A 24,380-nucleotide genomic window follows, 5' to 3' on the forward strand; every position below is an offset into this window, starting at 1 on the left:
TGTCCCACACTTCAGACTCTTCCAGACCCCCTCTCCCCAACTCCCAAACCCCCCAGTCCAAGGTGCAGCACCGCCCCACCCAGTTGGCAACTGACACAAAGAATGCTGGTCTATGCCTCCACCTGCTGGTGGCTACTGGGAAGTGAACCTGCCAAAAGCCAAAGGGCCCCCTGAACAGGGAGTTAAGAATGTTGAAGAAAGATCTGGTCTTTCCCTCATAAAAGACACACATGCCAATAAACATATAAGAAAGCCTTTAATTTCATCACCATAAACATTATACTGATTGCTCACTTACAGTATAAAATATTTGCCCCGCTAAATAAATAAGACATTATTGCAAACGGCACTTAAACCCCCCTGAGAGATAAGACCTCCTTAGCTCAGGCAGGGGGTGCTCCTGAGTTTCTGTGTGAGATTCCCCAAGCACAGATATACTCTGGGGGGCTGAGATGGACAAAGGCCTGGGAAACCACACTTTGTGCTTCTGGTCCTGCAACAGCTCCAAACAGGGTTGTGGAGCCAGTGGGGAAAGTTGGGGGTGAGGGAAATTTCAGGCAGTGCCTTCATCAGCCCAGTCCTAGAGACAGTAGAGGGGAGTAGAAGTGGGGGGAACCAGGCTGGGCCAAGAGAAAAGGGGTGGTTAGGGAAGCTGTTGAGACCTGAAGCCCCACCCTCCACCTTCCTTCAACCCCCTAACCTTGGGTAACAGCATTTGGAATTATCAGTCGGGATGAGTAAAATTTCCAAGGTCCTGGGTTAGGCATTTTGAGGAGCCAGACCCCAGGAGAAGAAGATTCTGGCAATGATCAGCCCAATGACCAGTGATCTCAGTGGACCTGATTGTTGGGGATCCCACCCTACCCAAATCTTAGACACCAACACAGAAAAGCTAGCAATGGATTCCCTTCTACTTTGTTAAATAAATAAGTTAAATATTTAAATGCCTGTGTCCCTATGATGGCAACAAAGGGACCAATAGGCCACGTCCTGATAAAAGGTAAGAGTCGGGGGATCAGCAAAAAGGCAGTGCTGTGGGCTGAGGGGACCTGGTGTGTTGCCCCTCAGGACTCTTCCCCTACAAATAACTTTCATACGTTCAAATCCCACGGAGGAGTGTTTCATCCTAGAAACTCCCATGCAAGAGCTACATTAAACGAAGCTGCAGGTTAAGGGGGCTTAGAGGTGGGAAACCAGGTGACTGAGTTTACTCAGCTCCCAAAACCCCTTCTCTAGGTATGTCTCAGCCAGGAGGCTAGCTGTTAACCCTGAGCCTGGGTAATCCACCTGCAGAGTCCCCACATTCCAGTGCATGGAGCGAATCAAATGCCCTGCCCTTCTAGCCTCCCTGTAGAAGTCCAGACTGAAACCCCCTTGGAAGGCTTCCAGTCAGGCAGCCCTAGAGACTGGGGAGAAGGGAGAGGGATGCCCCAGCCCCCAGCTGTGCAGCTACGCACCTCAGCAGCACAGGGTGGCAGCAGAGAGCCACATTACTTTGGCAGCAACAGAAACTGGCGGCCAGCCCAGCAGCCCCATGGGGCTAACAAAGAGTGGGGAGCTGGGACCCAGTGAGGCAGGCCCTCCACCCCAATGTGCTGGAAGTTTTCTACACCGAGTATTTGGCCAAGTCGCTCTTGTCAAATACTACCTGTGTAGCAAAGTAAATGGCAACCAGACCCAGGCCTGCAGCAGACACCATATAGGCAGTGACAGACTGGCTGAGCTGGACGATGGAGCCCATGAACAGGGATGGGGCCACCTGGGACAGCAGGAAGGCACTATCCAGGATGGCGAGGTCCAGGCAGATGCCCCGGCCCGGAACCACCCTGGCCTCGGTGGGCTCACCCACCACCACACGTACAGAGACATCGCAGGCAGAGGCCCCGCAGAGCGCGGGTGGAGGCGGAAGCAGGCCACTGCCTCCAGCACCCACGTGTCCATTAGGGAAGGGAGCTCCAGGCTTAGGGCCTGGCAGGAAGCTGGTCATCAGGCTGTCCTCACTGCTAGTGCCTCCAGCGTCCCCTCGGTATTTGGGCAGGAACACCTAAGGCGGAGGGGTGAAGGAAAGGGGAAGAGGACAGGTGTGTACCCAGCACTGGGCCCCCCATGCCCCCCAGCTGTGAGACTGGACCCTCACCTCCACCCCAGGGGCCGGAAAAACACAGGCAATGGGGCTTCATGAGAATCAGGAGCAGGAGAGAAGATGAAGACCTTACTTGGTGCAGGTCTAACCAGGACCCTTCCTCAGGAGTGAGAGAAGGGTAATGGGTGGGGCGGGGACAAAATGTGAACCCCAAAGTCTAGGTCTCCTCTAGCCTCTTAGAACAGGTAAGAGGCAGACAAACTCAATACCACAAGTCAAAGAGAGAACAGAGCTCCAAGGTAAGGAAAAGACACAGGGGGAATGAAGATGGTGGGAGGAGATGCACAGAATAGAGGAACAAAAGCCAAGGCAGGGCCCCTGATAGCCCAAACGCCACGCGGCTCTCCTAACCTTCCTTCCTGCCTGCCCTCCGCTTTGACATCTGGAAATCCTCATTGCCCTGTGCATAGAAGCTCTGCCTCTCTGGCATCCCAGATGCCACTAGGGTAGCTGCCCTGCCATGCGCTCCCTTGTCCCCAGCCTTGGGGCAGGGAGAATCCAGTAGACCTCAAGCAGGAGGAATGCCCCTCTTCCCACCTCCTCCAGCCCCAGCTGTGCTAATGTTGAAGGCTTCCTACTTCCTTCCTGTCTGACTTAGATCAGAGTGACTGGTCGACCAGCATCCCCACAACCCCTGCCCTTGATGGCCCAGAGCCTCCTATTTAAGGACAAGGCCAGGTCTTATCCAACATTGTCTCCATGCCAGAAGAGTTGAGTTGGCTGCATTTGCGAGCTAGGAGCCATGGCAAAGCTCAAACCTGACACCAGGGAAGCCCACAGCTCACCATACAGCTCAACAAGTGGGTAAAGGAACAGGCAGACAGCGTGCAGTGCCAAGTCTGCCATCAGCTGCTGTTAGGAAGGGGCTTCCCAGGACTTCTCCTCTCTGCCTGCCACCCCAGGAATGTCTGCTAAGGCTGGAGTCTGGAGTGGTCCGAGGATGGACATGCTGCTGCATCTGGAAAAGATGGCTAGCCCCAGAACGTTCCCTGGCACGATGGCACACACTCAGGCCTGGCTGCTGATGCCAGCCCCCTGCCCCCAGCCCAGGCAAGCAGAAGAGTGAAGGCTGAAGGTTATCAGTGGGCTAACAGGGGTCTCAGGGACCAGGCTCCCCCAACCAAAACCTTAGCCCCTCCCCTCCATACCTCTCACCCCTGCAGCTACCTGCTTAGTTAACCAGCCTCTCAGCTACAAACTTACCTACTCCTCCTCAAGTGCTGTGAGAGGCAGGGGCAGGTTTTCCCTACAGTCTGAGAGCTCTCTGAGAGCAGGCCTGCATCTCCTCCTCCCTTGGGACACCCCAACTGCATGCCCTTCAAGGCAGAGTCCAGCACCCAGGGTTGTAGCTCAGTGAGGTCACTGGAGGGGACAGGGTGACCACACTGCCTGGGTTAGGTAGCTTCCCAAGGAAGGGAGCCCCTGGAGGGCTGGTTAGTGTAGGGCCAACCAAGCAGGAGGTCCCCACGACTCACACAGTCCCCAAGTGAGTGGGTCAGGTGTCAAGCTCAGATATCTGCCATGGGGGAAGGGGAAGGGGAAAGGGAAGAACAAAGGAGGGAGGCAGGAAAAGAAAAGGGAATTAGAAAAGCCAGAAAGGAAGTGGGTAGGAAGGAGCCCGCCCTATCTACAGACCAGAGTAGGACACAGGCTAAGTCAGGTTGCTGCTCCCTGAAGAAAGAGGTGTTGCTAAGGACGGACCATTCCCACTCCCATCTGCTGAGGCTGACAGGGGTCATCCGATCTAGCGCCCTGCCTCTTCATAGAACAACCAGCCTAGAAACCTATGGCTCCTGCTGGCCTGACTCTTCGGGATTCCCGCTAATGGTTTTGCATTTCCTGCAATCATCCATTCAAGTGCTACACAGTCCTGACCCCAGGAAGTCATTCCCAGAATCTAATCTACACTCTTCTGCAGACCAAGCCTCTGGCCCTGGGGCTAGGATGAGCTTCCTCTCTGATTCAAAGAAGCCTTCTCCCAAGTTCCTTGCCAGGTATCAGGTTCTGGGCTAGTGGGCCTCCCAAAAACCCAGACCACCCCTCCCACCCTGACTCCACCCACCAGCCAATGAGTACCTGCCTCTCCCGGTGGTAGAGGGAGGCCAGTGTGTAGGGCAGGATCTGCAGGGCTGAGAAGGTGAACCCAGTGAGGGCGGCTGAAGCCGTCACCACAGCCACGCTGTGGGACAGGCACGTGGCACCGGCAGCCACAGGGAAAGCTGCCACACTGGCCAGATAGACTGCTCGAGTGCCGAATCGCTGCACCAGCCGGTCCATGACCAGAGAGAAGACCAGGGAGATGGCGCACTGCAGGAACAGCCCCAGACTGCCCATCCGAACGCCTGCAGAGGGAGAGAGGCCATCAGACAGGGCCTGGCAGGGAAGGGTACGCGCAGTCTTGAGGAGATGAGAAGGCGGGACCACAGGCACCTGCTGCACAAGACCTGCTGTGGACCAGCCCTGCTCCCCAGCACCCTTCCCCTTTCTACCTGTAGCAATGGGAGTCCAGGTTCTTCCCCTGACCCTCAGAGAATGTGGGCAAAGCCCCTCGCTGAAGGCAGAGGAAGGTGGTCCGAAGGTTTCTTGGGAGTCTCAGCTGTGGGGACAGGAGGGTGAGAGGGAACACAAAGACAGATGGCCATAGGCTTCAAGACGATTCTAGGACACCTGGAAGGCACTGGTGAGATTATTTGGAAAGTCGTCAGGGGGAGGAGAGGCAACACTGCGGCTGGAACCAGGCAGGTCTAAAATCCAGCCCTGACTCCTCCACTCCCTCAAGACTTTGAATAAGCTCCACCTTTCCTTCTGTCAAACTGGGGCAATGACTCTGATCAAACTCCTAGAGCAGCCAGAGGCCCTCCTGAAACTGCAGGCAGAGATGTTCCACACCCGTGAGGAGCTGTGTGTGCAGACTGGGTCCATCCCCACTTTCCTGACAGAGAAGGGCCAGGATGGAGAGGCACCAGCCCAGACACAACCCCAAGTGTCGTCTCTGGTGGGCGGCTCCCACACCAGCCTCTGCTGGCTGCCGAGGCCTTACCTTCATCATAGTGTCTCCGGGCCTCGGTGCCCAGCTCAGCTCTGGGCACACCCTGGTACAGCCCCTCGCCCACGAAATCCGTGTAAAACAGCGTGAAGGTCATGAGTGCCATCCAGCTGCACAGCTCAGCCACGAAGAGCTGGCGCAGGGTGCGGGGCATGCGGCAGCACAGCTGGTGCAGCCGGGGAAGCAGGGTGCCCAGGTTCCGGAAAGCCAGGCGGGCCCAGCACGGACAGCAGTGGGACGGCAGGGAGGGGGCAGACAGCCCTTCCGCTGGCTCGGCGGGGCCCAGTGCTGCCTCCTCGGCCACCAGCAGTGTGGCTGCTACGCAGGTGAGGAAGATGAGGGTGAGCAGGCCAAAGAGGCACTCCTCCTGGGTGCCCAGGTAGGGGGCCAGGGCACTGGTGTCCCAGTCAATGGCAGGCAGGAGGTAGCCCAGGCAGCCCCCAAGACTGATCATGAAGGCATAGACGGAGTAGGCCTGGCGACAGTGGTCCGGGTCCCGGAACAGGTCAGAGAGCAGGGCCTCCAGTGGAGTGAAGCACACCTGGCCACAGAAGTCCAGCAGCCCCACGCCCAGGATGAGCAGTGCCAGCTCCAGGGGCCTGGGATCTGGGCACAGCAGCCCTGCCAGCCAGCCGGCCCTTGGGATGAGAAAGAGGCTCAGCAGGATGCCCAAGGACAGCGCCCAGATGAAGGGCCGCCGGCGGCCATAGCGTCCGCGCCAGTGGTCACTGGCTGAGCCTAGGAGCGGGACAGAGACCAGGCCCAGCACTGGACCGATGCCTGCAAGAAGGGAAGTAGTATGAGTCAATGGCTGGGACAAGTAAAGGGCAAGGGGAAGGGGACCCAAGCTCTGTGAGAAGGATGGAAGTAACATTCCGTACTCGACACTGTGCTACATCTTCCCAGGGATGCTGTAATTTACTCCTCATAACACAGGCATTACAGATGCCCCCATTTTCAGATGGACAAACTGAGGCATGGAGCAACTAAGAAGTGATACTTATTCAAAGGCACAGACCTAGGGAGGGTAAGAGGCAGTGTTTCAACAAGCAGTGTGACTCCAGAGCCTGCAATCCTCAGAGGGACACCTCTCCCTGGGGGTGAGGGGTTGTCACACAATGGTGACTACTTGCCTTCTGTGGCTTTTGCAGAATTTATCTGCAGAGTCAGAAGCTTGCCCCTTGTCCTAGGGGTAGGAGCAAGCCCCAGCTGGGAGACCTTGATGGAGTCCCAGCTCTACTGTTCAGCTGCTATTTGGCTTCGGCTAAGGCTTACCTAACCTCTTAAAAGCCTCTGCTTCCTTCTCTGTAAAATGGATCACCTCAAATGGTAGTTGTAAACATTGAATGAGATAATCGCTGTAAATTATAAAAGAGCTAGCCAAAGGTTAGGAGCCTTTCTCCAGTGTCTCCTATGAGCCAGGCACTGTGCAGGACCAGGGATCCAGAGGTGACTAGGGTATGTCCTTGATATTCTCTTCTTTCTCTTGGTGTGCCCCCTCAGCCCAGGGTCACCCTCCTGCCTAGCAATGCCTTCCCAGCAGACCACCTCTCCCTCCAAGCAGCTCCCAGGGCAGAGGTACACCTGCCCCACATCCCAGGTGGCACGTATCTGGAACAGGAAGGAAGGAGGATGTTGTGACTCACCCAGCACCATGGTCATGAACTTCTCTTCTACCCCCACTTCCAGCAGCAGAGGCGGCACATAGGTGATGCCTGCGGCCAAACACACTTCCAGGCCAAAGGTTAGCAGGTTGATCAACAAGAGCTGGGCTTTCCGGTGCCGCAGCAGGCGGCTCACCCACAGCCTCTGGACCATAGTGGGCCAGGCGGGTAGGGCTCAGGGGGCCGTTTAAGCACTCCAGAACTGCTTCGTCTCCGCTCTGCTCCAGAAGCCACGGCCTCTCCTCCTTGCTGCCGCCAACTGCCTAGGAATCAGCCAGGCGCCCATTTCCGCCAGCCCTTTGGTGCCGGTCCAGCTTCTCAGCCCATGCTCAACACCTGCTGCTGTGGGGCACCTCAGTGGGGACACATCTCATCACTCAGATCCTAAAAGGGCAGGGCAATCACAAGCACACAGGGTGTTAAGTTCTGGGAGCCAGGTCTCCAGGATTTGCTCTAAATTGTCTGGATCCTGATCATTCACAGGCTGGCGATTGGCCCTGCCACCAAGGTGCCACCCCCTGCTGCCCAGTCAGGAAATGCATGTTAATATTAGCCTAAGGCTGACATAATTAATAAGGTAAATATGATTTTTTAAACCTCAGCACTCTCCAGAGCCAAACAGATGTTGGTTGTTCTCTGTTTTGAAAAATCTACAATTGCCCTTCCCTGTTAGTATTGGGGAGGGGAGGGGGTAGCAATCAAACCAGCTAGCAAGGTGCCCCTGGAGACCCTCTGCCAGGCCTGGTTTGTTTGCCTTTCTCTTTCTACTCCCCAAACCTGGGGTGTTCAATTCTCATTTGTTAAGAGTAACACTTCCTATTCCACATTGCTTGGCCATGAGCCACACTGCACCACAACCCCTAACCCCAAAGACCAGGATGAAGGGGAAAGGGAGGAGAGGCTGTTTTGTTACGTTGGGTTTTAACTTAGAGAAGGCTCCCTGGGATGAGCCGAGGCCTGAAAATCTCTACCTTGAGTTCCTCCCTGAGGTGAATGTTCAAGGGGAAGAAACAATCCCACACGTGACTGTCCAACTGTCATGGGAGAGTGGAGCCGTCCCCAGGTTCTAGCTCACAGGGACATGAAACCACACCACCTGGCAACACCTGTAATGATACCAGGGACTCCCCCAAGCTGGCAGGATGCCCAGCCACTTCCAGGGCAGCCCTTCTGTGCTCCCTAAATGGCAGAGAAAGAAATTTTTCTGTGCTCCTTTCAATTTTCAGCAGAGAAGTCCCACACCCCTTCCTGCTATACCTGCCTCCTGTGCAAAGAGAACCATCCTGTATCTCCCCCGCCAAGCAGTGGCCTCCAAGTCTTACTCCCTGACAATACACCCATTGCAGTCACCTCTGCTTACAAGTGACTATGAAAAGCCAGGTGTGGTGGCTCACGCCTGTAATCCTAGCACTTTGGGAGGCCGAGGCAGGCGGATCATTTGAGGTCAGGAGTTCAAGACCAGCCTTGCCAACATGGTGAAACCCTGTCTCTGCTAAAAATACAAAAATTAGCCGGGCGTGGTGGCAGGTGCCTGTAATCCCAGCTAATCAGGAAGCAGAGGCAGAACTGCTTGAACCCAGTAGGTGGAGGTTGCAATGAGCCACTGCACTGTAGTCTGGGCAATAGAGCAAGACTCCCGTCTCAAAAAAAATAAATTTTGGGAAGCCAAGGTGGGCAGATCACCTAAGGTCGAGAGTTTGCAACCAGCCTAACCAACATGGTGAAACCCCGTCTCTACTAAAAATACAAAATTAGCCAGGTGTGGTGGCTCATGCCTGTAATCCCAGCTACTTGGGAGGTTGAGGCAGGAGAATCGCTTGAACCTGGGAGGCAGAGGTTGTGGTGAGCCAAGATCACGCATTTGCACTCCAGCCTGGGCAACAAGAGCAAAACTCCATCTCAAAAAAAAAAAAAGTGACTACAAAAGAGGGAACCAAGTCACACATCAAGAGTAGATACTACAGAGGGTGAGCCTTGGTGAGGAAAGGCAGGAGGCTCCTTATCTGTCATCCATCCCAAAACAGAGGAAGGGGACAGAGCTTCCTGGCACTCGTGGCTGGAGCACCTTCCTTCTCCTCCCTAATTCAATCCCATAAATGCTACTGAAGGGCACCTACTCTGGTGCAAGGACCACAGTGGCTGAGGGCCTGGCTCCAGTCTCCTCCACCAGAGACCACCCCCAGGCCCCACTCATGCCCTCTGCCAATCTCAGCACCTCATAATAAAAGGCACTTCGACTTCTCTTATCTTTTCACGTAATACTAAGCCCCATGGGGCCTTGCATGTTACAAAGCGTGTTGTGGGTGCTCTGAGCTGTGCCACAGAGAAATCAGGACCAAGTGTGGTGGCCACGCCTGTAATCTCAGAACTTTGAGAGGCCAAGGCAGGAGGATCACTTGAGCCCAGGAGTTTAAGACCAGCCTGGGCAACACAGCGAGACCCCCCTTCTACAAAAAATTTAAAAATTAGCCAGGTGTGGTAGTATGCACCTGTGGTCCCAGCTACTTAAGAGGCTGAGATGGGAGGATTGCTTGAGTCTGGGAGGTCAAGGGTGCAGTGTGCAGTGATCAGAACATTGCCTCCAGTCTGGGTGACAGAGGGAGACGCTGCCTAAAAAAAAAAAAAAAAAATTAGATGGCTATCAATCCTGGGTAAGGTCTGTTCACTCCACCACCACCTTCAGGGGCTTTGCAGCTGGCAGATCATGAAGGAAGGGAATTGAGATAAGGCTGGGCAACCAGCAGCCTCCTCCCCTAAATCCTGGTCAGACTCACCCTTTGGGATGGGGCACAGGGCCTCCTATGGAGGTGGCATGAGAAGGTGTGTAAAATACTGACCCATACTGTCTTCAAAAGGAAGGTGAAGGCCAGACCTCAGTCTTAGCTGAGCTGTCGTAGGTTCAACTTGAGTCCCTCATTGCTGCATTTCCACAGTGCCCCCAAGAAGGAAAGCAGGAGACAGCACAGAGACCAAGAGGCAGTGCCATCCAGCCTAAGAGGAGGGATTCTGTGGCCAAAGGCTTCCAGCCCATTCCACTCCCCACCCTTGTTCTGGGAGGGCCCTGAATGCTAACCTGCTCTGGGTTTTCAGGAGACCAGGTCCTCCCTGAGCAAACAGAGACTTTGTTAGACCCAGCCTCGCCCAAAACCTGCACCCATTCTCTAAGTCCTGGCTGCTCCCTATTGTTTAAAATAATTTGCAGGCCAGACACAGTGGCTCACATGTGTAATCTCAGCACTTTGGGAGGCTGGAGTGGGAGGATGGCTTGAGGACAGGAGCTTAAGAACAGCCTGGGCAACATAGCAAGACCCTGTTTCTACAAAAATAAAAATAAAATAGGCAGGGCACAGTGGCTCATGCCTATAATCCCAGCACTTTGGGAAGCCAAAGCAGGCAAATTACCTGAGGTCAGGAGGTTCAAGACCAGCCTGGCCAACGTGGTGAAACCCCATCTCTACTAAAAATACAAAAATTAGCTGGGCATGGTGGTGTGCGCCTACAATCCCAGCTACTTGGGAGGCTGAAGGAGGAGAATCACTTGAACCTGGGAGGTGGACGTTGCAGTGAGCCAAGATCATGTCACTGTACTCCACTCTGGGTGACACAGCAAGATTCTGTCTCGAAAAATAAATAGAATAGCTGGGCATACTACCACACCTGGCTATTATAGGTGGTTCACGCCTATAATCCCAGCACTTTGGGAGGCGGAGGCAGGCGGATCACCAGGTCAGGAGTTCCAGACCAGCCTGGCCAACATAGTGAAACTCCATCTCTACTAAAAATACAAAAATAGCTGGGCATGGTGGCGGGCACCTGTAATCCTAGCTACTCAAGAGGCTCTGGCAGGAGAATCACTTGAACCCGGGAGGCAGAAGTTGCAGTGAGCCAAGATTGTGCCACTGCACCTCAGCCCCTGCAACAGTGCAAGACTCCATCTCAAATAAAATAAAAAATAGGCTGGGCACGGTGGCTTACGTCTGTAATCCCAGCACTCTGGGAGGCCGAGGCAGGTGGATCACGAGGTCAGGAGATCGAGACCATCCTGGCGAACACGGTGAAACCCCATCTCGACTAAAAATACAAAAAAATTAGCCGGGTGTGGTGGCAGGCGCCTGTAGTCCCAGCTTCTCGGGAGGCTGAGGCAGAATGGTGTGAACCCAGGAGGCAGCGGAGCTTGCAGTGAGCCGAGATCGCACCACTGCACTCCAGCCTGGGCAGGACAGCAAGACTCCGTCTCAAAATAATAATAATAATAATAATAATAAAATAAATAATAAATAAATAAATAAAATAAAAAATAAAAATTAGCTGGGCATGGTGGCATGCACCTATAATCCAAGCCACTCAGGAGGCTGAGGTAGGAGGATCTCCTGAGTCCAGGAGTTCAAGGCTGCAAGTGAGCTATGATCGTGCCACTGTTCTCCAGCCTGGGCAACAGAGTGAGACTTGATCTCTAAAAAACAAATAAATAAAAATAAACCACAGCTGTCCAGCAACCATTAATCACCCCACCTGCCTTGCCCCTCCCTTAATCCAGTTCCCAGCCCCCCCAGGAATTAGCAGGATCCTTCTTAGCCCACATGGGAAAGACAAAAGAAAGGGGTAAAGAGAAGAGTGCCCCCCACCATCCTCCTACAGCCCAGAGAGCTCATTAGTAGCTTCCCCCTTCCTGGGTTGTCTTTCTCCAATGCCCCCCACCCCCACCCAGAGATTCTTTACCTGGTAATTAGGGGTTAGGCCAGGTGGGGAAAGGATTTGACTAGGAAGGGGGCAGGCTTCAAGCACCCCTGTATTTGGTTGCAGAGCCCGTCCTCCCTTGTTTGAGTTCTACTCTGCCCAGGGGTCCAGAGTCCTCTTGACACCCCCAGACTTTACTCTTCCCAGCTCAGAATTGCCTGAGGAGTTCCAAGCCCATAAGCACACTCTGCCCTCCAAAGCCCCCTTTTCTTATCCTTGCATCCTTTCCAGTGCCTTGGTCCCTGTCATTTCATCCCTACTCCAGGGTCCTCGGGCTAAGGAGACCACAGAGGACTCCTGAGCACTAAGTCCAGTGGCTTGCCATCCCCCTTCCAGGGCCGCCTTCCCTGGAGCATAAATGGAGGAGCCCAGCCTTTCTCAGTTCTCAGGCTCAGGGAGGTCAGAGAACAAGAAGTCTTTCAGTACCACTTTCCTGGCCACCACTCCCATCAGCAGCCCCAGGGCAAGCTTCTTGCCAAAGCTTGCAAGTGACAGATCAGTGTTGGAACCCCGCCTCCTGCCCCAAGTCTGCGGAACTCCCCCGTCCTCCTGGGGACAGGGTCCTATTCTCCCCTACACCCTCCAGTCTTGGAGACGCTTCTAAAATCCTCCTGCCCCACTACTCCTGGAACACTTTGTCTGGCAAAGACAAGATCAATCAGAAGAGCCAGCCTCACAGTGTTCACCTGGCAAGGAGTGGGCAGGAAGAGGAAGGAAGTGGAGGGGCTGACCTCTCAGAAAGGCAAGGAACAGGCAGCCTTCTAGGACAAGTCCTTCTCAAGTTCCAACCATCTCCCCTCCTCTCTGGGCCCAGCAATGGCAAGAGAGCAAGAAAGCTGGAGGAAACCCAAGGCCTCTGGGAACCTTTCTGGAGCTCTGCCCCAAGTCATCCTTCCTCATCCTTGGGGGAACAGAATCAAAACCCAGAGAGACTGAGGGCCCTGGGCAAGGTTAGTCAACCTGGATCCTCACTGCTCCCCTCTAGGTACTGGGAGATACATGCCCCTATGCACCCCAATATATAATACCCCCAGGGCTGGCTCCGGCCCCAGCAAGAAAAGGGACCTAATGAATGAATGGCTAAGAGCAAGGGGTGGCAGTAGAAGCAAGGGTGAGGGCTTCAGTCCTCCTCCTCTCACGTGCTCCCCACACACCGAGGACTTTCCAGGCCCAACTCCAGAGGGAGCAACTCCTACGGGCTCAAAGGTGGTGAGAGGCTCAGATAAACCCTCCTGGATTGGAAAGCCCCCACTTCAGACCAGACCCCGAGCAGGGAGTTTTGGGGGAAATGAAACTGAGCAACAGGAACAAACTTGGCCTGAACTTTGTCCAAAATACAGAAGCCAGAGTGGCAGAGGAGGAGGAAAGCCCACCCGAGCCCACTCCCTGGTAGCTCCCTAAGGGAAGGGAGGGTCAGAGGGGGATGCATAAAGAGGCCTTTGAGGGCTTTCAAAGGGGATCCTGCCACCCCGCACGGCTGAGGTGGAGCTAGGGGAGCAGATTCCCTCTGCTGACAGACAGAGGCCAGTGGAAGCCCAGGCTGGGGGCAGCCCCCGCCCCGGGCCTGTGTCAGGCAGCAATTCTAAGGCTTCTTTATGCAGGCCAGCATCAAACCCCACCCAGGCACATCAAACGGCTGCAGCCCCCACCCCGACCCCGCAGGCTCGGCGACCCTGCGTGTTCCCTGCACACTCACAAAGACCCGCTGCTTTCTCCCAGGCTCCTCAGAAGCAGCTCCTCTCCCCTTCACAGCCACCCCGCAGCCCTCCCCACAGAAGGGGAAACCGGGGGCTGGCGAGGCACGAGGAATAATGACTCAGCGGAGGAAAGCGGGTGGGGTCACCCTGGGCCAACCTCCCGGACACACACCCCACCAAGGCTGCCCTGCCCCAGGTCGGTGAGATGGCAGAAAAGGGCGACCCCAGCACCTTGCTCCAAACTGAGCTCTCCAGGGTCCTCTAGGTTGGGGACAGGAAGCGGACCTCTCAGGTCTGGGGGTTCCCCAGCCCTCATCCCCACTACCCACCCCCAACTCGCCCCAGTCCCAGGGGACCAATGCTGTCAGCTTACCTAATGAAACCTGGTACACTGCACTCCCCACATGAGCCCCACCCTCACAGCAGCTCCACAGGAGCCTTGGGGACACCCGAGAAACAGCCTGTACCAGCCAGACCTGGAAATGAGCATTCTTGTGAGACAATGAGCTCCTCATGACAGATCCCTTGTGAGAGGTGCTGTGTGCTTGGGCTGCCACGGAGATGGCGGGAGGGACACGGCATGAGACAACCACGGCTTTGGTGACTCCCAACCCACTCAGTCTTTCATTCTCTGGGGCCAAACATTCCCAAAGCAGTGAGGGTCTCTGCTTTCCCCAGTCCTGCCCTAGAGAAAAACAGTGATTTGCAGAAAGAGCGGAGGCTCACAACCTCACAGGGCTTCCAGGGGCACCTAAGGACCCCACTCAGAAGGAAGCCCCCCCACCTCAGGGACTCCTAAGAAAGACTAAGGGCCAGCAGTGGGACGGGGAAGCCCAGCCCCACCCCAGACTTGCTCCTGGCCTCCCCCAGGGCCTGGAGGCCAGGGATTTAGAGTTCGCCCTGCTGAGCTGCCTTTTCTTCACTGGGACTGGAAGCCTTCTGCTTAGCAGCTTGTCAGAGAGGGTGAGGGGGCTGCAGGCCGGGACACAAAGGGGGATTAGGGAGAAACCTCTCGGCCTGCAGAGTAATCCATCAAACTCTCTCCGGCTGCCAGCGCCAGCCCCTTCCCACTCAATTCCCCTTCCAGCTGCTGCTGGCCCCCACCCCCTCCGGCTCCTGAGCCCATCACATCGGGCAGCAAAGAGAATCCCAGGCCCTAGGGGGGCAGAGGGGGCACACCACAGACACTGGGAAAAGGGCAGCGGCTCCCTCCCCCCACTCACCCCCAATGTGTGAAAACCCAACAGGTGGCAGTGGCGTGGTGGAGAGTGGCTTTTGTTGCCCTGTCTGAGAGCCCCAGTCCAGCTTTGGAAAGGAAACAAATGCCAGAGGAGATTGGGGGAAGGGGAGGGGAAGGGACAGAGGGGCAGTCCCTGGAGCCAGCACTGCCCTCCCCTCCCCTCTCCTACCCAGTGACAGGGATTCTGGGGCTGGCCTGACCCTCACCTTGGCCAGAGTCAGTCCTGGACAGCCTAAGCTGGGGCTGAAGCATGCAAGGGTCACCTGGCAATCCCATGGTGACAGTCAATATAGACACAGTCTGACTCCAGGCACCTGGGCCTCCTGATCACACTTCGTTTCTGAGAACAGCTGCGACCCAAGGTCACACTGGACATGCCCTCCAAACCAGGACCAGCAGGGCTCTTCAACCTGGAGCTCTCTTCCACCCGAGGGACCACAACCCTCTGAATCCTGACGTCCCCAAACCCTGGCAGATTCTGTAGGTTGACCTGGGTTTGCGAGTCTGCCCGACCTGGGTTTGCATGCCAGCTCCACCACTTATTAGAATTGCATGAGCCTGTAACTTCATCTCCCATGCCTCAGTTTCCTCATCCACAGTGAATAATAGCAGGCCGGGCACAGTGGCTCACGCCTGTAATCCCAGCACTCTAGGAGGCCGAGGCAGGCGGATTACCTGAGGTCAAGAAGTTCTAAATCAGCCTGGCCAAAATGGTGAAACCTCGTCTCTACTAAAAATACAAAAATTAGCCAGGCCCAGGCATAGTGGCACACACCTGTAATCCCAGCTACTCGGGAGGCTGAGGCATGAGAATTGCTTGAAACCGGGAGGTCAAGGTTGCAATGAACCAAGATTGTGCCACACTGCACTCCAGCTTGGGCAACAGGGTGACTCTGTCTCAAACAAACAAACCACAAACACACAAAACAGAAAAGAAAACGCACAATAGCAGCCAACATTGAGGTTGTAATACATGCCAGGCACTCTGCCATGCGTCTTGGTCTTCCAACCATCCGATGAGGTGGGTACAATTAGTATACCCATTTTACAGGCACGGAAACTTAGATTAACACCACCAACTTTATAGATGAGGAGTGTGTTTGAGATACAGGATATGAAAGTTCCTGGCAGCCACTTCTTTGGTTGCCTCCTCAATGGAGGAAGGGCTTTCTCATTCCCAAACAGGAGCAGCCGTGGTTAGGGGAAACCAACTACATTTTCTTCTCGGTTTCCATTCCCCTCTCACCCATGTGCCTCCCTCACCGCACCAGCGCCTCTTCCAGCCCCTAGCAGCAAGAGGAATGCCAAGAATGCAACTGCCTCCCCAGGTGCTGGCCCCAACAGGTGAGGAGAGGTCACTGCAGCAGACCTGCCTGCTGGAGGAAGGCTGAGAAGGGAGGTGGAAGGTGGGACAAAGATCCCATAGTTATGAGACAGCACGATTTCCATCCACAGGGAAAATGAACACAGTGGCCGACCCCTACTAACTGCCTCAGAGGCGTCTAGCATGTGCTAGGTACTTGATATATTGTACCTTCTCTCCAATAACTCATAATTCATACACTCCAAATCCAAGGTAGGTATTTAATATTCATATTCAAGGATGAACAGCTCAGTCTCAGAACGTAACATGCCTAAGGTTGCACAAATAAACAGTGGTTGAACAGAAAATTCGAACCATTTGAAAATGCTGGAAGGTGCTCTGAACTGGGAGCCAGGAGACAGCAGTCCTGTTTCAGCCACTTTTTTTTTTAAGAGCTGTGTGCCCTAGACAGGCCATCTCACCTCTCTGGGACTCAGTTTCTACATCCGTAAAATTAGAGCTAATCTGGATAATGCCGAAGGTTCTTTACATCTGTGCAGCCAGGTGATCTCACATGCACCCCCTACCCCCGGTAGGTGATTTTTCACCAGCAGCTACCCCCTAAGGGCTCACTGACGAGGCTACATGGCATTCAGGAAGGCATTCATGTTCATCCTTGTGAAATAGGAATATAAAATCCCTACTTTGTATTTGGACTTTCATGGCCTCCTACCAATGAGTCAAGGGGAATGAGGTGGAGAAGGATGCCCAACTGCACTCACCCCAACCTTTACCTGCCCACACACTCTCAGGCACCAACAGAGTGCCAAGGGTCAGCGGTCACCTGAAAGTAAGCTGAGTAACCAGGACATCTGGGGGCAGAACTGCCCTCTTCCCTAGTCCTTCCCAGAGTTGGACTCTGTTCCTGGCAGAAATTAGTAACTGAATTCTCTCCTTGGGCCACAATAAATGCTTCCCTACAAGGTGGGGCAGCAGTACCAAGAAATTCCTTGGTCCAAGGTAGGGGAATAGGAACATGGGAGGGTAAGAGGGAGCTTGGCACAGCGTCCAGGCCACTTGGAACTTCCTTCCCTGCAATCCTGCCTTTTCATACAGCCCCTGAAAAGAGAAGCCTGAATGGCCTTCCTCCTACTGAACTTGACCCTTGCCAGTCAGCCAGGCTAGACAGCTCTCCCTATCCATGTACAGCCAATCCTACTCTTCCCTTTAGCCTGGCCTCCCTTAGGAGGTGAGGTATACAGGAAAGAGGCCAGGAGACTAAGGATCTGCGCAAACCTACAGATGGGCAGCGCCCTGGACCAAGAGTCAGACCACGGTGCTGGTTCCACTTCTGCCATGTCCCACCTCTAGGGTTTCAAACGCAGTGGCCTGTAAGGCTTTATTAGATCTGAGTCCTAGAGTCTGTGATCAGTCCCATTTATAAACAGAGGGCTCCAAGTCAGACTCAGTACTCAGAAAGTGTATTCTCAAAAATAGTCACTCAGTGGTGGGCAAGGAAAGAGTGGGCCCCCAAAGAAACTCATTTTCTGATTTCAAGATCCCAAGCTTGCTGACCCTTAGAAGTATACCTCAGTGCATGCAACCTAACCTCCACTACGGGAATGTCAAACAGCACTGAAACCCACCCACCCACCCCCCCACCACCACAGAGCCTCAGTTGTGCGTAAGCTCGCTGTGAAGGTGCTGGGGACACAGAAACAACAGATCACAGCTCCCTTTGGCAAAAGGGATAAAATGCAATCGGTGTGCAATGAGGTGGTACAAGTGTGAAGACACAAATCCATGGGGGGGACCCAATGTGGGGGGCACATGCAGTTCTTCCAGGGCTTCCTAGTGGGAATGGCCATGTTGCTTAGCCTTGGGGGATAAGCAGGTAGGTACTATGCAATATAGGGGTGGGGGTGGGGGAGATCCTTTTTTCCTCCCCATCATAAAGGTCAGAACTGACACTTCTATAACGAAAGATATGGTAACAAGAGAAAAGCATAACAGGCTGGTCGCAGTGGCTCACGCTTGTAATCCCAGCACTTTGGGAGGCCAAGGTGGGAGGATGACTTGAGGTCAGGAGTTTGGGACCAGCCTGGGCAACATGGTAAAACCTTGTCTCTACTAAAAATACAAAAATTAGCTGGGTGTGGTGGCACGTGCCTATAATCCCAGTTACTCAGGAGGTTGAGGCATGAGAATCACTTGAACCTGGGAGGCGGAGGTTGCAGTGAGCCGAGATCGCGCAGGGCAACAGAGTGAGATGCCATCTCAAAATCGACGCTGTTTACAAAAAAAAAAAAAAAAAAAAAGAGTGAGAGAGAGAAAAGCATACAAATTTATTTGATCATAATTTTACATGACACAAGAGCCTTTAGAAATGAAAACCCAAGGTCGGGGACGGTGGCTCACGCCTGTAATCACAGCACTCTGGGAGGCCGAGACGGGCGGATCACAAGGTCAGGAGATCAAGACCATCCTGGCTAACACGTTGAAACCCTGTCTCTACTAAAAAAATACAAAAAACTAGCCGGGCGAGGTGGCAGATGCCTGTAGTCCCAGCTACTCCGGAGGCTGAGGCAGGAGAATGACGTAAACCTGGGAGGCGGAGCTTGCAGTGAGCTGAGATCCGGCCACTGCACTCCAGCCTGGGCGACAGAGTGAGACTCCGTCTCAAAAAAAAAAAAAAAAGAAATGAAAACCCAAAAACCCAGGGTGAAGTATCTTTTTTTTTTTTTTTTTTTGAGACTAGCTCTCGTGTTGTTGCCCAGGCTGGTGTGCAGTGGCACGATCTCAGCTCACTGCAACCTCCACCTCCTGGATTTGAGCAATTGTCCTGCCTCCGCCTCCCGAGTAGCTGGGACTACAGGTGTGCGTCACCATGCCCGGCTAATTTTTGTATTTTTAGTAGAGGTGGGGTTTCACCCTGTTGGGCAGGCTGGTCTTGAACTCCTGACCTCAGGTGATCCACCCAACTCAGCCTCCCAAAGTGCTGACATTACAGGCATGAGCCACTGCGCCCAGCCTAAGTATCCATTTTTATGCTTAGGTTTGAGGAAGCACACATAGGATGCAGAAATGTGATCAGACAAAAAGGGTATGAGCTAATGCTAATAGACTGAATGGTGAAGCCCAGCCAGACCTGTCCAGATTGCTCTCGGCCTCTCTGTTGCAGGATCTCTTCCTCCCAGGAATGGGGTGAGACCCCTCTGCAATGAGGGCCTTACTACCTACTATCAAACAAAGTAGCTCAGATCATTTATCGCCGGTTCTTACCCAGAAAGCCAGGAGAAAGAGCAATATTTTTAAGTTATATGGCTGGCTTTGGGGAGAAGGGTTCTAGTTTCTATGACCTGCCTTGGAAAAGAGGGATTCACTTTGGCCTGCCTCAGGAGATAATGAGGGGTGAGAGACAGGAGGTCAGACAGAAATTTTGCCTCTGAGGCCTTCACTTTGGGGTATTGTTTTCTGAGCCCCAACAGCAGAAAAGGGTATATGTCTGTAAACCAAGGCCCTTGGAGCCTGGGACTTCTAATCACTCCCACCCCTCCTTTTGGCCTCTCCCCAGTGAGGTGTGCTGGAAACAATACCGGACTCAAAATCATGAGACTGGGTTTTGATCTCAGATCTGGGCTGGCTATCTGTGTGTCACTAGATGATTCAGCATACCTCCATGGGCCCCCAAATAAGAGAATTCATTAGCACTGGGCTTGTTTTTGCTTCCAACGTGGTCACCAGGCTCTGGTTTCTTCCCCTTCCTGGACTGCCTCTCCCTTCCACCTGAGCCCTGCCCAGCTCAAATCTCACACCTCCTCCACAGCCCCCTGGAAACCAAGCAGTCAAGTATCCCCTCTCCCCGCTAAATCTCAACTGCTTTAACCAGGCAGTCCCCAGGGTTGGAGGCTGCCCACAGTCCTCGGGGTCTCGGATTTGCAGTCCTTCCCACTAGTGCTTCAGCTCCTGGAAAGCAGGAAGCACAGACCCTGAGAAAAGTTGGTGCCCAATAGAAGGCCTATGGGTAAGGCTGAATCAGGATTCCCGTCGGATGTGATTTTACCAGTGTGCCTGGGATCCAGGCAGGGCCACGTTCAAGCTACCTGGGTGCTCCGGTCACTAAGGACAGGAGCCAGGAGTGGGAATCTAAATTGCCACATCCCTAGGGATGGGCCAGGCACTCCTAGCTTGAACACTATTTGCCAACTCAAAGTACACTTGAGATTAGCAAGGCCAGGGGGCAGGGGGGCACACAGCGACCACAGGGGAAAGACAAGAACTGCTGTTGTGGGCTGGCTACTCCCGAGGGTATCCTCTCTGGCTGGGCATCCTGTCTATCCTGGATATGGTGACTGGGGATTGTAGACTACAGTGCCAGGAGGTGGCCTCCAAACCCCTTCTTGCTGGCTGATCCCCGCTCCCCAGAAAGTGATCTCCAGAAGTAACAAAGAAGGGGAAAGGAACAAACATCTATGGGACACCTGGCATGTGCAGGCGCTTGGCTGAATATGCACATCACATTTAATCCTCACCATAACCATGCAAGGTGAATCTTATCTCCATTTTACAGGCAATGAAGTCGAGGCTAACAGGGGAAGCAGGCCCATGTCCAGCCTCAGAAGCAAGAGATTCCACAAGTCAGTCAGGGCCGGTGGCAAAACTGTGGATTTCTTCCCGTGGAGGGGAAAACACAGACCATGTAGTAGAAAAAAGGATTCAACAGGAAGTTCTGGCGAGGGATCAGGAGCATCCCATGACGGCTCTGTCACCAGCTGCCCCCCTCCCTAGCCCAAGCAGGGACACTTAATACACTGGACAAAGCTCAACACTCCAGCTCTACTGCTGGGAGTCGAGTGGCATCAGTGTTCAAGACACTGGGCCTGGTACCAGCTGGTCCAGTCTCCACCCCTGCTGCCCAGCAAACAGGGCCACTAACTGTTCAGAGAAAGCTAGGCTGGGTTTTTTTTTTCTGGACACCAAAGAACAGTGCAAAAGATCCTAAGGGTTGGGGAGGGAGGACAGAGCAGAATCCCAATTTCAGGACACCCTCCCTATGCAGTTTTCCTAAAAACAACAACAAATAACTGTTTGCATAGAAGGTTCTTAACTTCTCAGGATATACATTCATGTCCATGGTACCCTTTTCCAGCCTGAGGGGTATACTCTGGGAAGGTAGGCTGGGTAGGGGTTTCTGCACTAATTAAATACAAGTCACACAGTAGCAGAGCAGTAGACGAGAGACATGGACATCCAATCTTGGTGTGATCTTCGCACAGGACCACAAGTTCAACTGCAGATGTGTCCTTCGTAGCTTACATACAGTTATCTATGGGCTAATTCCCTTGCTAAGAAACTCTGGTTTCTAAGTGTAAACCACAATGATTGGCTCCATTGTCACCAAATAACAGCAGCTGACATTTATCAAGCTCTTTTTACAAGCAGCTGCTGTGCTCAGAGCTTTACCTACATCAGCTTATTTAATCCTGGAAATACTGTGAGGTAGGTACTATTATCCTCATTTTACAGAGGAGGAAGTTGAAACAGTTTAAATAACTCGCACAAGAGGAAACCAGATTCAAATCATTTTGCCAAAGCTCAATCTCTCAACGGACTCCTCAAAGTCCAGGAGACCTTGCTACCCAAGAAATAAGGTCTAGAGCAGAGTTTTGTTTTGTTTTTTAAGAGCAAGGCCCAAGAAGAGAGTCCCAGGCTAGGCACTGTTGTCCATTCAGTCCCAAATGATTGATATAATATATAGTTGGTACTAACATTTATTGAGCACTTACTATGTGTCAGACACACAGTTTAGTACTCTATATATAATAGTGAATAAAACTATAATTTTTAGACTTTATATATTACGTAATTATATGTTTATAAATTTTATGTCTGTTATAATCTACTTAACAAAGCTATACAGTAAGTATTATCCCCATTTTGCAGCCAGGGATACTGAGGCTTGGATGAGGTTAAGTAACTTGCCAAGCTGGTGGAGCTCACCTAGCGAAGCAGCTAATATAATAACTGTCTTTCAGGCGGGGCACGGTGGCTCATGCCTGTAATCCCAGCACTTTGGGAGGCTGAGGCGGGCGGATCACGAGGTCAGGAGATTGAGACCATCCTGGTTAACGCGGTGAAACCCCGTCTCTGCTAAAAATACAAAAAATTAGCCAGGCATAGTGGTGGTGGGCGCCTGTAATCCCAGCTACCTGGGAGGCTGAGGGATGAGAATCACTTGAACCCAGGAGGGGAGGCTGCAGGGAGCTGAGATCGTGCCATTGCACTCCAGCCTGGGCAACAAGAGTGAAACTCCATCTAAAAAAAAAAAAAAGAAAGAAAGAAAAGAAACTATCTGATAGTCTGGGTTTTTATCCATAATGTTGACTTATCAGGCTGTGACGTCCAGATGATAGTGCTTAAAGTCTTCAAGTTAACTTTACTTTGAGTCTTCAGACCAGCCCTGCCCAGGCTGAGAGCTCCAGTTTGGGTAAGGGGAGAGCGGGAGGGAGGCCTCCACTATCCCTCCACCACCCAGTGGCCTGGAAGGGGCTCAGGAGACCACCAGGGATCACTGTCTACTCCTCCTCCTCCTTCAAGGTTATTCAGGGAGCCAGGAGGGACGGGGAAGTTCACCACACACTCCATGAATACATAGGAAAACTCCCCCTAACACACACCCACTAAATTGGGGCCTATCTGTCCACAGCTGTACATTCATCCACAGCTGTATTTTTATCTTCAAACTCATTCTGCTGACTCAAGCTCCATTTTCTGAGCACTTTCAGAATAACAGAGTCCTGGCTCCACGACAGGCCTGGTGGGAGGAGATAAGGGAGGAATGAGGGAATGGGACTGATCCAACAGAATGGCCTGCGACCTCAAATTACGACCTCAAATTACGTCCCACTTACCCCTACAATGTGCTGCTCTATGGGTTTCCTCAGGCTTCCATTCTAGCCTGGGCCTCCCAGGCCCTTCCCACTCCCAGCCCACAGGCCAGCCTGTTCCCCAGCCCTCGGGCAGGTGAGTCCACACCAAAGTGGTCTCTGCTCTGAACGGAGATCTGCTAAGTGCATCAGGAAAGGTAGTCCGAAGCCCCTAAGACCTCAACCCCACCCCTGAGCAAAGGTTCCAGGACCCAGCAAGGGTCACTCTGGGCCCCGGTCAACTGGCAATGCCCGGCTGCAGACTCCAGGGCAGCAAGACAGCAGCTGGGCTATTCTTAGTCCCTGCTCCACTGGGATCGGGTCTGTGTAACAGCTGAAGGGCGAGTCCTCACCAGGTACCCACCATGCCAAACCCCTCCCTACCCACAACTCTGGCCCCTTGGAAAAAGAGGAAGCATAGGGAACATGCCCTGGGGTGGGGAAAAGCTGAGCAGGTCAAGAGTGTCTGTCAGGAAGATGGAGACTGATTCAGAGGTCAAGGGCAAGAGCAACTCACAGGACTGCAGTGCCTAGGGGGAGCGAAAGACTACAGGAAGGCCTGACCCGCACTCCGGAGAAAACCTGCAGGTCCCTGGGGCTTTTCCAGCAAGCCTGCTTAGGCCTACAGCTCTGAGAAGCTGCACGGGATGCCCAGGTACCACCACATCACACCTGTTTGCCGTTTGCAGCACTCTCTCCTTCCCCACCTGAGACCAGGGAGGCAAGGAAAAAACAGCGGCCTTTCTCTCCCCACAGAGGGGGAAACTGAGGCTGAAAAAGGGACACAGTAACACACACACACACACACACACACACACACACACACACACACACACACACGGTCCAGCCCCAACTCTGTACGCAGAGCTCGCCCCAGGTCTAAAGTCCAAGAGGGCTCCGTCCCCTTTCCCTCTCTTAACTCTCTCACTCTTCCTCAAGAAAGCCGAACCCGGCCTGAGCACCCCGCGGCGCCGCGGCAGTCGGCCCCCGTCCCCAATCCCCCAAGTCCCGGACTGTGCGCGCCACAGTGGCTCATCCTGCCCCTTTCCGGTGAAGCCCAGACAAGAGAAGAAAATAAACGCAACTTTCCAAAGAAAAGTCTGACGCGGGAGGCTGCAACAGGAGCGAGCGGCCGGTCAGCCAGCCGTCGGCCCGGCCCGACCCGGCCCGGGGCTCCGGGGAGGGGCCGCTCCCCGCCCACATCGCCCCCCGGCCTGGGACAGCGCGGGCACCTCCTGCCTGCCCGCCCTCCGCGGAAGAAAGCACAGCTCAGCGGGGACCCGTGCAGGCGCCGGGCACTCGGCACCCGCCACGGCAGAGCGCGTGGGACGCGCCCTTCTCTGGGATTCGCGCGGGGCTCGGCGCGCAGCGCCCCGGACGGCCACGGCGCGGCCCCATCCCGCGGGGCGCAAAACACGCGACACCGCGGAGCTCGGCCGCGCACTGCTGCTCCCTTTCCGCCGCCGGGACCCTCACCCCTGGGAGAGGAGGGGCCGCGCTCCTACCTGGCCTAGGCGCGCGGCTGTCACCCGGAGCCAGCGCGTGCAGACTGGTTTCCCCCCTCTTTTCCTTGCCCCCCACGCGCGCCAGCCGGCGGCTTTTAAATCTCCAGGTTACTCCGCGG

General features: G+C 54.0%; 1 protein-coding gene across 12 annotated transcripts; it reads right to left on the minus strand.

Moving 5' to 3' along the window:
* Positions 1-237: 237 nt before the first annotated feature.
* On the minus strand, positions 238-24,380 carry LOC105484825 (solute carrier family 45 member 3). Of its 12 annotated transcripts, XM_071079103.1 has the most exons (7): positions 24,262-24,364; positions 17,996-18,119; positions 9,343-9,459; positions 6,836-7,237; positions 5,184-5,969; positions 4,220-4,485; positions 238-2,044 (listed from the first exon to the last, which is right to left on the minus strand). In XM_071079103.1, the coding sequence occupies exons 4-7, from the start codon at positions 7,005-7,007 to the stop codon at positions 1,607-1,609; spliced, it is 1,662 nt and encodes a 553-aa protein (XP_070935204.1). In that variant the 5' UTR covers positions 7,008-7,237; positions 9,343-9,459; positions 17,996-18,119; positions 24,262-24,364; the 3' UTR covers positions 238-1,606. The 12 variants fall into 12 exon arrangements, with proteins under 12 accessions (XP_070935204.1, XP_011745147.2, XP_070935216.1 ...); XM_011746845.3 differs by lacking the exon at positions 17,996-18,119 and having other exon boundaries at positions 9,343-9,463; XM_071079115.1 differs by lacking the exon at positions 9,343-9,459 and having other exon boundaries at positions 18,048-18,119.

This window comes from Macaca nemestrina, chromosome 1, assembly GCF_043159975.1.
Source record: "Macaca nemestrina isolate mMacNem1 chromosome 1, mMacNem.hap1, whole genome shotgun sequence".
Classification (NCBI taxonomy): domain Eukaryota; kingdom Metazoa; phylum Chordata; class Mammalia; order Primates; family Cercopithecidae; genus Macaca; species Macaca nemestrina.

Excerpts from the sequence above, each read along its gene's own strand:
- LOC105484825 (XM_011746842.2), bottom strand. The coding sequence starts at position 7,007 with ATGGTCCAGAGGCTGTGGGTGAGCCGCCTGCTGCGGCACCGGAAAGCC. Across the intron at positions 5,970-6,835 it reads GTTCATGACCATGGTGCTGG|GCATCGGTCCAGTGCTGGGC; the intron begins GTGAGTCACAAC and ends CCCTTCTTGCAG. Across the intron at positions 2,045-4,219 it reads TCTACCACCGGGAGAGGCAG|GTGTTCCTGCCCAAATACCG; the intron begins GTACTCATTGGC and ends CCTCCGCCTTAG.